Genomic DNA, 14,204 nt, shown 5'->3' with positions numbered 1-14,204 from the left:
TGTGCTGCCTCACGCCGCCATAGCCAAGCCACGCCCACAGGAATTCTTTTCCGTTACTTCTCTGGCCAATCATAGCACAGCACATATTCCTCTTTGCTACCGCATAGTTCTGGTAAATATGCCCAGCACAGTGTATATACCACAGTGTGTAAACAGGGTATGTGAGCCCGATAATGATAAAGGCAAACTGACAGCACAGATATGCACTATATACAGTATATCCATGCTGTCAGTTTGCAGATCACACAGCAGTACATACTTACCCAGTGTGCTGCTGCTGTGATCCGTCATCCTCTTCTTCGGGCCCAGCTGCTTGATTCCTTGTGCCATGTAAAGGTGCTGCAAACAAATGCTGATGTCACTGACTGGTGCTTGTTTTGAGGTGGCCATGGCCCAGAAATTGGTAAGAGTAAAAGGACCTTTATACTTTATATACTTTATAAACTTCTAATCTAAAGTAAAGCAGTTGTGAAAAGAAGAGGAAAGTTAATTTTCAATGCAATAGAAATGTATTAAATGTTTAGTTGTAAATATTGCTACAGTTAAGTAGAAGGGGTTTACTATCTCACATAAATGATATGGCAGACTATGTCCATCCAATAACATGTATCGATTATGTCCAAACTTTCCTTTGACATTGTTAAATGTGCTGATTAGGATAGATTTCTGTATTTAGACTGCTCGTCTATCAAAGTGGCAGAAGTGGCTTGTCTATCAAAGGGAGAAGGGTACTCATTACAGAATGAACATGTGTCAGATAAGCCCTTTTGACATACAGTCACATGTACATTTGTCACATAGCTAGCCCATTGACAACAATTAAAGGCATCCACAAAAGACACCAGCAGAGACCTGCGTTAAGTAAGTAATAACGGCCACCAGATGCCAACTTTCATATACTTAGAGCTTACTTTAAAATTAAAGAGATGAACACTGTCACTTTTGGTTGGAATAGTTTTTGTACAATTGTGTTACCTTGCTGAGTGTTTCTTTTTCTTTAAAGGGCAGTCCTGGTGATTCCGGTGATGTTGGTGCAAGAGGTGACACCGGACTACCAGGATCTATTGTATGTACACAATTCTAAATTATTATTATTATTATTATTATTATTATTATTATTAGCATGTTATGCTGTTGCTGGGTATTAATATTGTACTGGATCCCAATAATTCCAGTAAATAATTTTCAGTTTAAGTTTTTCTTAAAGGAAATATCTAAATAGAAAATGACTCACGTTTTTATGCCAAACTATTTTTTAAAGAATTTTTAATTATGTTTATTTAAAATTTTTAATTACACTATCTATATTTTATCTATAATAATCCTGAAATTTTGCAGTTTTCATTCTAACCACTAGGCTCAGCTGAGATTTCCTGTTCTGCACACTTCATTTTCTAGCAGTGACTTTCATATTGACACAGACAGTAGTACAGTACTCACAATAGCTGCTGCTCACAACTCAGCATCCTCCTTCCTGTAAAATAACCTCTATAAAGGTCACTGAGCATGCCCAGAAGCTGTACCTATGGTCTCTATGGCAACTGTAATAAATTTGGCATATCCATTCTTCTAAGATGTCTACATTTATAGGGATATTCCAACTTATAACATTCATCCCACATCCTAAGGATAAGGGATATGTTTCTTATAATTGGTGCAGGGAGAGTTCTGAACATTAAGACCTTCCACAATCTCAAGAATGGGGCCTCAAGTCACCCACTAAAGTAAAGCAGCAGTTGTGCATGTGTTCTGCTCCTCCTTTAAAGGGAACCTGTCACCCCCCGTGCCGGGGTGACAGGCTCCCGACCCCCCGTTAGAGCCCCCTATACTCACGTAATCCCGCCGGGTCCCGCTTCTGGAGATGGTCGGGTCACGGAGATATCAGCCGCTGCAGCCCGGCGCGCGCGTTCCTCAGATGAGTCCAACGCTCATAGAGAATGACGGAGCGCTGGACTCTCCTGTCATTCTCTATGAGTGTTGGACTCATCTGAGGAGCGCGCGTGCCGGGCTTCGGGCACCGATATCTCCGTGACCCGACCATCTCCAGAAGCGGGACCCAGCGGAATCACGTGAGTATAGGGGGCTCTAACGGGGGGTCAGGAGCCTGTCACCCCGTCACCGGGGGTGACAGGTCCTCTTTAATTGACTATGTAAAGCAGCCGAGTAAAGATTACCCCAGCAGTCAGATCCACACCACTCCCTTTACTCCATTAAAGCAGTGTTATCCAGCGCTACAAAAACATGGCCACTTTCTTCCAGAGACAGCACCACTCTAGTCTCCATATTGGGTGGGGTTACATTGAAGTGGATGGAGCTTAATTGTAAACCACACCTGAACTGGAGGCAAGAGTGGTGCTGTCTCTGGAAGAAAGTGGCAATGATTTTGTAGCACTGGATTAACCCATTAATAATTCTGCCCCAGTATGTTTAAATTAATTTAAATATAATTTTTTTGTAGGGTGATCAAGGAAAACCTGGGAACAACTATGCAGGTGAAAGAGGCTTACAGGTAAGATGTATCAGTAAACAAAACACATATAAAAAGATGTATCGGTACTGGTTTATTATTGTCATGAAGAAGGAAGGCTTTTCATTTTCTCCTTAGGAAGTACAATAAGAATGTATACGTCAGGTTAGGTCTTAATACAGATGCAAAACGCAATAGTGTAAAACCAGCTTTAGGCACAGTACAAGAGTATAAACAGAGAACAAGGGAGCAGCAATAAGCCTTGGCAGCATCAGACTGCAATCCTTATATATGATTCTATATAAAGATGACAGAATTTACAGTAATTTTGAAGCACAGCAATTCGGTATCTCTGCAATCTGCTTATCAGTCTGCTGCCTTTTAACTGACTGCAGCTCCTTCCCAGGTGCTGGGAAAAGCTGGATCCAGTCCTGGGAAACTGGGAGAAGTTTCCCAGGACTAGATCCAGCTTTTCCCACCCCCTGGAGAGGAGAGGCACGGTGTGGCAGTGAGTTAGAAGACAGCAAGCTAATGAGTGTATTGCAGAGATACCAAAGCACTTCATTATTACTGTAAATTCAGTCATCTCTAGTTCTATTAAACAGAGGTTTTAATAGACCCAATTACTCAGAGATTCCACAATGATACCAGCCAACACTTACTTCTGCAGTAGTGACTACTATGATGATAAGATTTTTTAATGTTATGGTCCCCTGGATCCAGCTAGTGGTAAATGCCAGTAAGACTCCAGAAACGGCTCTGCAGGCTAATCCTGGCACATCTACATTACATACAAGTCTTCCTTAGTCTCCAACAGCATCATTTCTGCTCTCTACTGCAACCTTGTGGATGTCTTGTGTCTATCATGTAGGTACTATTAAGGGGAAACTCCAGGTAGAGGTTAAAAAAAAATGAAACTTCTGCAGAAGCATAAAGCATTACTTACCTATCTATTCCAGCTTTGAAACTACCAAAAATCCATTTGTTTTTGGGGGGTTTTATTCTGTTTTGTGTTTCTGCACTTCCTTGTTGAGCAGATTTACTCAGTACTACAGATTTCAGAATGCAATGCTTTCCCTCAGCTGTTCATCACAGTCCTCCACCCTGCACATTCCCCACCCAAATCTTTTGCAGAACATCTAGGCTGTGTTTATACATTGCAGTTTCATTGTGTTACTGAATTATTTGCATTACTTTATCATTTCATTGTTGTCCCACCCACACAGTACGCTGTATTCTCTACCTGTAACACCACACAGCATGCTGTATTCTCTACCTGTAACACCACACAGCACACTGTATTCTCTACCTGTAACACCACACAACACGCTGTATTCTCTACCTGTAACACCACACAGCACGCTGTATTCTCTACCTGTAACACCACACAGCACACTGTATTCTCTACTTGTAACACCACACAGCACACTGTATTCTCTACCTGTAACACCACACAGCACGCTGTATTCTCTACCTGTAAAACCACACAGTACACTGTATTCTCTACCTGTAACACCATATAGCACACTGTATTCTCTATCTGTAACACCACACAGCACACTGTATTCTCTACCTGTAACACCACACAGCACACTGTATTCTCTACCTGTAACACCACACAGCACGCTGTATTCTCTACCTGTAACACCACACAGCACGCTGTATTCTCTACCTGTAACACCACACAGCACGCTGTATTATCTACCTGTAACACCACACAGCACACTGTATTTTCTACCTGTAACACCACACAATGCGCTGTATTCTCTACCTGTAACACCACACAGCACACTGTATTCTCTACCTGTAACACCACACAGCACACTGTATTCTCTACCTGTAACACCACACAGCACGCTGTATTCTCTACCTGTAACACCACACAGCACGCTGTATTCTCTACCTGTAACACCACACAGCACGCTGTATTCTCTACCTGTAACACCACACAGCACACTGTATTCTCTACCTGTAACACCACACAGCACACTGTATTCTCTACCTGTAATACCACACGGCACGCTGTATTCTCTACCTGTAACACCACACAGCACACTGTATTCTCTACCTGTAACACTACACAGCACACTGTATTCTATACCTGTAACACCACACAATGCGCTGTATTCTCTACCTGTAATACCACACCGCTCACTGTATTCTTTATCTGTAACACCACACAGCACACTGTATTCTCTACCTGTGACACCACACAGCACACTGTATTCTCTACCTGTAACACCACACGGCACGCTGTATTTTCTACCTGTAACACCACACAGCGCACTGTATTCTCTACCTGTAACACCACACAGCACACTGTATACTCTATCTGTAATACCACACAGCAAGCTGTATTCTCTACCTGTAACACCACACAATGCGCTGTATTCTCAACCTGTAACACCACACAGCACATTGTATTCTCTATCTGTAACACCACACAGCACGCTGTATTCTCTACGTGTAACACCACACAGCACGCTGTATTCTCTACCTGTAACACCACACAGCACGCTTTATTCTCTACCTGTAACACCACACAGCGCCACTCAGTTTCCACTCAATGTTGCCACATGTCAAGTAATTTGCACCTCCCTCACCTTTCTGTACAGTTTCCCCTGGTAAGCCATCCCTACTGGGCGCTCTACAATTGGTCATGGAATCCAATGCCAACTCCATATCACTGCCAACTCTAACCTCCAATGTCAGCAGATAATCAAGGGTTTCCCTACCATCACTAGTAAGGGCAGAAAAGGATATAATGGAGAGATATTGGGTCATCTGATTGGCAGTAACCTCTAACTGGATCTTTAAAAATCTGCAAAATAAGCTTGAAAAATTACCATAATGTCCAGCGTAGCAGCGACCACCTACCCTGTGGCATGCCGGATATGTGTGAGAAAGGAGGACCCCTTTTGTGAATTGCTATTAACAGCCAATAGGTGTCCAGTTTGATACCTGTGAGGAGAATGGAATATGGTTTCCTAATATATGAATAGGTATATCAATGTATAGTGTATGGGATATCCCTATGGTATTTAATACAGAGCAGGCCATCTGCCCAGTATGAAAGCCACAGAGGGCCAGCTCTCTATAGCCCTCCAGGTGTTAGATCTCCCACTTCTCATACCCTACAGACTCCAATCTCTGCTGTCAGAACCCCGCACTAGTGGGACATAGCTATACAGAGTTGGATCTAACAATTAGTCCAGATGTTTAGGCACCATAATTCCAATTCCAACAGGTTATGGAATTACTGTGCGTCCTAGCCCCATAAGGGTTACAATTTCCTGACCCACTAAAATGTCCTCCTGTTTCTCACTCCTCTCTGGGTAGAGAAGCCATGTTTGGTCTCCAAATGTTCTGGGGGCCCAGCCGGACCCAATGTTACCAGGACCATCTCCCTTTGACCCTTCATTATGGAGTTATGACCCCTTTTGGGATTGTATGAGTTTTGCCTGTAAGCCTAAGGGGAAGGAACTAGGACCGGCCCACACATGGGAGGGATGTGTGTATGGCAAAGGTATATGTACGAGGGGCTTGGCAGGAAATAGTGTTCTTTGTCTAAGAGAGATCATGACCACATGTTGAAAGAGATCCTAAAACCGCACAGCAAGCACACGCCTCCCATGTGTTCGCTCAGTAGCCAAGACCCACATCATATGGTAAAGGACTATTCCTAACACTGTTTGTACCACTGCCTGTATAAAGTGTATTGTTTAGTGCACCTTTCAGGCAATTTTTTAGGAAATTTTTTCTCAATCCACAAATCAACGCGCCCATGTTCTCAACCTAACGCTACACACTAAAGGGCTGGCTTCTGGCTCGATATATTAATATTATATCTAAACAAGTAGCTGGTGGCAGCATTACCAGCCTTGCTGTGCTCTTGTGGACAGGGCGTGTCTGTGTGACTCTACACCCAGCGGACGTCCCATACTCTCTCCCATACTCCCTCTCCACAAAGAAAGTGTGCCTAGCAAAGTTTTTCTTGTGAGCTGCAGACTCCAGATCAAAGTCTGATAATGACTTATGGGTTTCCCATAATCTAACAACCGTGCTCTTTGATCTAGCTGTGATGTGCTTCTCCTCTGCCTCTGACACAGAGCTTGCACTGTTCTTGTAATATTCCCCTACTGCCATTTGAATGACTGGGATTTCTAGCACATTTAAAAGGATTATCCAGTGCTACAAAAACATGGCCACTTTCTTTCAGAGACAACACAACTCTTGTATCCAGTTCAGGTGCGGTTTGCAATTAAACTCAATTCACTTCAATAGAACTGAGCAGCAAAACCCCGCCCAAGCTGGAGACAAGAGTGGGGCTGTCTCTAGAAGAAAGTGGCCATGTTTTTGTAGGGCTGGATAACCCCTTTAACCAATGGGGACTGAGATGCTACAGACATTTGCCAGATTTCCAGACACCTGGGTGATGCATGTGCAGCCAAAGCGGTGAATGATCAGAAAGAGTGCGAGGAAGAAACTCTATCTCCATCACCATAGGCAAAACAAGATCATCACCCAGTGCCATATCAACGCGTGATAAACTATGATGGGTGGCTGACTAGTGACGCATACCTTGATGCCTTGCCCTCCAAATATTAAAAAGGGAAAGCTCAGACAGTAGAACACTAAGCACAGTAGAGATAGTTGAAGGAGCTGCGGAGGGAAGACCTTTTATCCTGAGTATTATCAATAACTGAGTTAAAGTCCCGCAGTATAAGAAGTGGAACATCCGGATGTGTGGCACCAAACTCTATGACCATCTTCAGAATAGAACTATTATATGGTGTTGGAATATAAACCACCCCCAAAACATATATTTACTGCATATATAGTACAATAAAGGCAAATAAATTGACCCTGAGAGTCTATATTGACATTCGAACATCCAAACTGTATCGTTTTGTTGATAAGGACACTAACCCCTTTGGAGTATTGCATGTGGCATGAATGGTAGCTCCAACCTATTCATGACCTCTGAAGCACTTGTGTGGTATCTCCAGCAAGGTGAGCCTCCTGCAAACAGCAAATAATAGGCGGATATTGACACATTATAATAAAGATTACATAATGTTTATCTGCCTCCCCTAAACCTCTCACATTCCAGGAGAGTATATAGTATTTAAACCATTAGCCCTTAGCTAGTAAGTTAAGGTAATAAGATGGCTAACACCACACCCATGCCACCTCCCACTTGTCACCCTACATTAAGTCATAAATGAAGATCAATGAGGGTGCATTTAGTCCTGTAAGCGAATTGCTGTTAAAGTCTGGGCTCTTCTAGATGGGAGTTGTCCACATGAGGAAGCAACACCTAGTCTTACAAAGATACTGTAGGTCAGGGGTACTCAACAACTTTTAGTGAAGGTCCACTTACCGGGGTCTATTGTCAGGTGAAGGTCCGAGCTGAACATCAGTAGGAAACGTGTTTTGTTACTTTGTCACAAACGTTCAACTATTTATATACAGAATTGCTGCTTATTAGCGGGAAAATTGGCATTTTTTTCTCTCTCACCAGGCCTTTGATATTAGGTACAAAGGGGGTGACTGCCCTGGTAGTATATAGCCCCCCTGTTGCTCCCCCAGTAGTGTATAGCCCCCCCCTGTGCGCTCTCCTTCAGTAGTATATAGCCCCCTGTTGCTCCCCCAGTAGTACATAGCCCCCCTGTGCGCTCTCCCCCTGTAGTATATAGCCCCCTGTGAGCTCCCCCCAGTAGTATATAGCCTCCCCGTGCGCTCTCCCCCTGTAGAATATAGCCCCCTGTGAGCTCCCCCCAGTAGTATATAGCCCCCCTGTGCGCTCTCCCCCTGTAGTATATAGCCCCCTGTGCGCTGTCCCCCAGTAGTATATAGCCCCCTGTGAGCTCCCCCCCGTAGTATATAGCCCCCCTGTGCTCTCCCCCTGTAGTATATAGCCCCCTGTGAGCTCCCCCCAGTCGTATATAGCCTCCCCGTGCGCTCTCCCCCTGTAGAATATAGCCCCCTGTGAGCTCCCCCCAGTAGTATATAGCCCCCCTGTGCGCTCTCCCCCTGTAGTATATAGCCCCCTGTGCGCTGTCCCCCAGTAGTATATAGCCCCCTGTGAGCTCCCCCCAGTAGTATATAGCCCCCCTGTGCTCTCCCCCTGTAGTATATAGCCCCCTGTGAGCTCCCCCCAGTAGTATATAGCCCCCGTGAGCTCCCCCCAAGTAGTATATAGCCCCCATGTGAGCTCCCCCCTGTAGTATATAGCCCCCTGTGAGCTCCCCCTGTAGTATATAGCCCCCCCCATGCGCTGTCCCCCTGTAGTATATAGCCCCCTGTGAGCTCCCCCCAGTAGTATATAGCACCCCTGTGCTCTCCCCCCAGTAGTATATAGCCCCCCTTGTGCTTTCCCCCTGTAGTATATAGCCCCTGTGAGGTCCCCCCTGTAGTATATAACCCCCTGTGCGCTCCCCCCAGTAGTATATAGCCCCCTCAGTAGTATATAGCCCCCTGTGAGGTCCCCCCTGTAGTATATAGCCCCCTGTGCACTCCCCCCAGTAGTATATAGCCCCCTCAGTAGTATATAGCCCCCTGTGAGGTCCCCCCTGTAGTATATAGTCCACCTGTGCGCTCTCCCCTTGTAGATGCCCCCAGACAGAAAAAAAAAATAACAAAAACAACTCACCTAGCACCTCGTTCCCCGCTGCGGCTGTCTTCGTCTCTTCCCGTCGGTCCGGCCCCCGGCTGATACGCGCTCTGTAGGGATGTCCCGGGGATTCCCCAGCAGAGCGCGCATCAGTGACCTCAGCGTACGCCGCCGGCCTGCACTTCCGGGAAGGACAGGCCGGCAGCGTACACTGAGGTCTGTGGTGCGTGCTCTGCTGGGGAATCCCCGGGACATCCCTACAGAGCGCGTATCAGCCGGGGGCCGGACCGACACTGCCCCCAGCCCCACAGGCGTACTGACATCTAAGGACAGTACGCCTATGGGGCGGGAGGCAGTGCGGTGGGGAGCGGGGCGGACCGGATCTGGGGCGGTTAGGAGGTCTGACCAGGGGTCCGGACAGCTGGCCTCCGCGGTCCGGGTTCGGACCGCGGTCCGCCAGTTGAGGACCCCTGCTGTAGGTTAACTGAAATGGCATTAATGAAAGCAACTGCAGGCTTCTGAATTCAGAACTGTCAGTCAACTGGGAAAAATTTCCTCAAGTGTGCCTTTGAGGCATATATAGCAGCCAACAATTTCTCACTAACAGGAACACTGCCTAAAAGTGACCTCTGTGAGCCTTTTTATAAGGAAACGTGGGATAGCACTTATACACCCTCTGAGTATAAAACCACATCTGTAATCATTTAGACATACAGTAAGTGCATGCCAAGTTGTGCAGCAATCCAACATTTCTATCTGGATGCATTCCTTTTGGTCAGAGTGTTTTACCTACTTTTCACTACACTACTTTGTTGTATGCATAGGCACGGTAAACTGATCCTGACAGCTCTTGTTTTAGCAGATAACTGATTTCTTATATTACCTTTTCATTTTTATAGCACACATCCCCAGAAAAATATTTAATTTACATTGACATTATTATTGAGACGTTACTGTCTTGGGAATAAGTTCTGTGGGAGGGGGATGAGAAAGACCCTCTTTAAATCACATGTACACAAGTAATTGCCTTGTGGAAGTTCCACAAGCCATGTGAACAAACACAAAGTCTGATTTTGGCAAGCTGCGTTCTCCAGGGGCCTGACCTATTCATTAAAATGAACTATTTTTAAGCTTCCCATTACAATACATTTTCCCTGTAAAAATAGACAATGTTTTCTGAGGCAAAACCGTATTAGCACTGTTGTCATGTACAATATCTGAAATGTAATGATATAATTGTTATGGAGCATTGTCGCTGGGTCTATGTGTTAGCTACTGAACTGGAGAAACAATAAGCTACAGTACATGAATCAAAACCATGTAAACACCTTGGTCATATGCTTAAAAAAACAGCCAAGCTCCTGTATATAAGTTATCAGTTTTATTTTTGGTTTTAAAAAAACAAACAAAATATGTTGCTTTAAAATTGGGCATACTTTTCTATTAAAGTGGACCTGTTGTCCGCCCCACCTGTCGTTCTTCAACTACTCACTCAATGGATGGCAACTACTCTCTTTTTAACGGATCACTATGAGCAGAAATCCTACTTTAGATTGTCATATGAGACATTTTTAAGTAGATTTTACAACTCTTGAATGAGACTGCAGGGGCTGTAGCTCAAGATATATGACACGAATAATGACAAGGGGTATAAATTCATGATGCACAATTAATGTAAATGAAACCATTGATTTGTTGTACATTATGTAAAAAAAAAAAGTCTTAACTAGAATATTGGAAAAGCCGTTCACCTATTAAATGTTGTCATGTATCTTTTTATAAATCATATTTTCTTTACTTGTATTTTTCTAGGGTGATCGTGGAGAAGTTGGGCTTCCAGGTTTTCCGGTGACAATATCCAACTTATATTATTAGTTTTGTCATTATTACTACTATATATTATTAAAAAAAAACTTTAATGGGCACTATCACTTAAAAAAAAAAACCCTTGAGATTCTCTAAAGACATGGTATTGCAGCTCAGTCATATTCACTTCTGTAGCTGAGCTGCAATACCAGACGTAACCATAAACAGGTGTGGTGTAGTTTCTGAAATAAACCAGCTATTTGTTTCTGGTAGAACCCCTGTAAGTAAAATATGTGTATGTTGAACAATGGCCTAAATCAGTGCTTCTCAATTCCAGTCCTCAGGTCTCACCAACAGGTCATGTTTTGAGGATTTTCTTAGTATTTCACAGGTGATATAATTATACTCAGTGCATCAGGTATTATCACAGGTGATCTTTGTATGGGAAATCCTCAAACCATGACCTGTTGATGAGGCCTGAGGACTGGAATTGAGAAGCACTTGCCTAAATGACAGAGCGTTAGCTTTATAAAACTGTAAAACAGGAACTGGTATAATGTGCCCACAGCAACCAATCACAGTTTAGCTTTTACTTCTAGTAAAATTAAAGCTGAGCTGTGATTCGTTGCTGTGGGCAGTTTACACCAGTTAGTAAATATATAATAAATAATTAACACTGCGCCAAAACCATGATGATTTTCCTGATTTTCCGAAGCAAAGGATGTGCAACTCAAATACTCATTGTAGGTCAGCAATGAATATAAAAAAAATAGCTGCCTATACTTTTACTGAAAGACATTCATTTGGGCTATCTCAACCTAACATGTATTGTAAAGTCACAAGCCAGGAACCAGATAAGAACAACACATTTCTTAATGTTATTTCTTTCTTTATCATTAGGGTTCAAGAGGACACTTTGGGGAGAAAGGAGAACAAGGTCCAAAAGGAGCAAAGGGAGACCCAGTAAGCTTCTATATGAACAATTCCTATTTCCCTCCACATAATATTTTAACCCCTTAAGGATAGAGCCTGAAATGACCTTAAGGACAGAGACAAATTTTATGAATTTGACCAGTGTCACTTTATTTATTATTAACTTCGGGATGCTTTTACCTATCTGGCTAATTCTGAGAATGTTTTCTCGTTACATATTGTACTTTACATTTCTGGTAAATTGGAGTCGATACTTATAACAAATCTTTATGAAAAAACCCAAAATAACGTGAAAAATTGTGAAAAAATGCATTTTTCCAACTTTTAAACTTTTTTGCTTATACAGATAATGATTATGCCACATAAATTATATATTAAATAGCATTAGCAACATGTCTACTTTATGTTGGCGCCATTTATTAAACTATCTTTCATTTTTTTAGACAATAGACAGCTTAAAACATTAGCAGCAATTTTCCAAATTTTCAGTAAAATTTCTAAATCAGATATTTTTAGGGACCTGTTCAGGTTTAAAGTGTATTTGAAGGTCCTGTATGTTAGAAAGCCTCACAAAGCACCCCATTTCAGAAACTGCACCCCCCACACTCTGCAAAAGCACATCCAGAAAGTGTTTTAACCCTTTAGGGGAGTCACAGAAATAAAAGCTAAGTGTGTAAGAAATTTGAAAATTTTAATTTTCTGTGCAGAGATTTTATTGTATTCCAATATTGTTCATAATTATAAACCTATTACCAGAGAAATGCACCCCCAATATTGATTGCCCCATTTCTGCAGTTTATAGAAATACCCCATATGTGGCCCTATTGCGCTATTTGACACAACCACAAGCCTCAGATACAAAGGAGCGCCTAGTGAATTTCAACGCCTCTGTTATACTTGGTCATTTTTGACTGTACCACTTCAGGTTGGCAGAGGCTCTGGGGTGCCAAAACATAAAAAACACCCCTAAAGGGACACCATTTAGAAAACTAAACCCCTCAAGGAATGTAACAAGGGGTGCGGTGAGCATCTGGACCCCACAGGTGCTTCACAGATTTTCTGAACAATATGGCGTGAAAAAAGAAAAATTTATTTTTTACACTAAAACGTTGTTCTAGCCTTCAATTTTTCATTTTCACAAAGGAATAAAAGGGAAAAAAAAACACAAAATGTGTAGCACAGTTTCTCCCGAGTACAGAAATACCCCACATGTGGACATAAAGTGCCAAGCGGGCGCAGGACGAGCCTCCAAAGGGAAGGAGCACCAACTGGCTTTTGGAAGCTGGATTTCACTGGAATGGATTTCAAGGGCCATGTCGCATTTACAGAGCCCTTGTGCTGCCAAAACACTGGAAACCCCCCACAAGTGACCCCATTCTGGAAACTACACCCCTCAACGAATCTAACAAGGGGTGCAGTAAGCATATGGACCCCACTGGTGATGGGCACAAATGTGGAATAATGTGACGTGAAAGTGAAAATTTTCATTTTTTCAGTGTCATGGCACAAAAGTGCCCGTCATCAAGGGGTCCATATCCTCATTGCACCCCTTGTTAGATTCCTTGAGGGGTGCAGTTTCCAGAATGGGGTCACTTGTGGGGGGTTTACAGTGTTTTGGCAGCATGAGGGCTCTGTAAATGCGACATGGCGTTCATCATCCATTCTAGCCAAATCCAACCTCCAAAATCCAAATGACGCTCCTTCCCTTCGGAGGCTTGCCCTGCGCCCACATGGCGCTTTATGTCCACATGTGGGGTATTTACGGACTCGGGGGAAATTGCTCTACACATTTTTTTTTTTTTTTCTCTTTTAACCCCTTGTGAAAATGAGAAATTCAAGGCTAGACCAACATTATAGTGTAAAAAATTTAATATTTCATTTTCACGCCACATTGTTCCACATTTTTGCCCGTCACCAGTGGGGTCCATATGCTCACTACACCCCTTGTTACATTTCTTGAGGGGTGTACTTTCCATAATGGGGTCACTTGTGGGGAGTTTTAACACAGGGGCCTTTTGAATGCAACATGGCCCCTCAAAATCCATTCCATCCAAATCCAGCCTCCAAAAGCCAAATGGCGCTCCTTCCCTTTGGAGGCTTACCCTACACCCGCATGGAGCTTTATGTCCACATGTGGGGTATTTCCGTACTCAGGGGAAATTTCTCTACACATTTTGTGTTTTTTTTTATCTTTTAGCCCCTTGTGAAAATGAAAACATCATGACAAGATCAATGATTTAGAGTAAAAATTTTAAAAAAATTACACTAAATGTTGGTCTAGCCTTGATTTTTTTCCATTTCCACAAGGGGTTAAAAAAGAGAATAAATGCAAAACGTGAAGGGTAATTTCCCCTGAGTACGAAAATACCCCACATGTGGACA

At 43.2% G+C, this 14,204-nt stretch overlaps 1 protein-coding gene across 5 annotated transcripts in view; it reads left to right on the top strand.

Annotated features, from left to right (window-relative positions):
• LOC138783500 (collagen alpha-2(VI) chain-like) overlaps positions 1-14,204 on the top strand; it is a 108,773-nt gene that overhangs the window by 82,665 nt on the left and 11,904 nt on the right. For all 5 annotated transcript variants that reach the window (XM_069958275.1, XM_069958273.1, XM_069958274.1 and 2 more), the window contains exons 19-22: positions 1,004-1,066; positions 2,459-2,509; positions 10,896-10,931; positions 11,790-11,852. In XM_069958275.1, coding sequence (XP_069814376.1) covers positions 1,004-1,066; positions 2,459-2,509; positions 10,896-10,931; positions 11,790-11,852 — 213 coding nt within the window. The remainder of the gene's footprint in view (positions 1-1,003; positions 1,067-2,458; positions 2,510-10,895; positions 10,932-11,789; positions 11,853-14,204) is intronic.

Source organism: Dendropsophus ebraccatus, chromosome 2 (genome assembly GCF_027789765.1).
Source record: "Dendropsophus ebraccatus isolate aDenEbr1 chromosome 2, aDenEbr1.pat, whole genome shotgun sequence".
NCBI lineage: Eukaryota > Metazoa > Chordata > Amphibia > Anura > Hylidae > Dendropsophus > Dendropsophus ebraccatus.
This window is presented reverse-complemented; position numbering and strand designations above follow the sequence as displayed.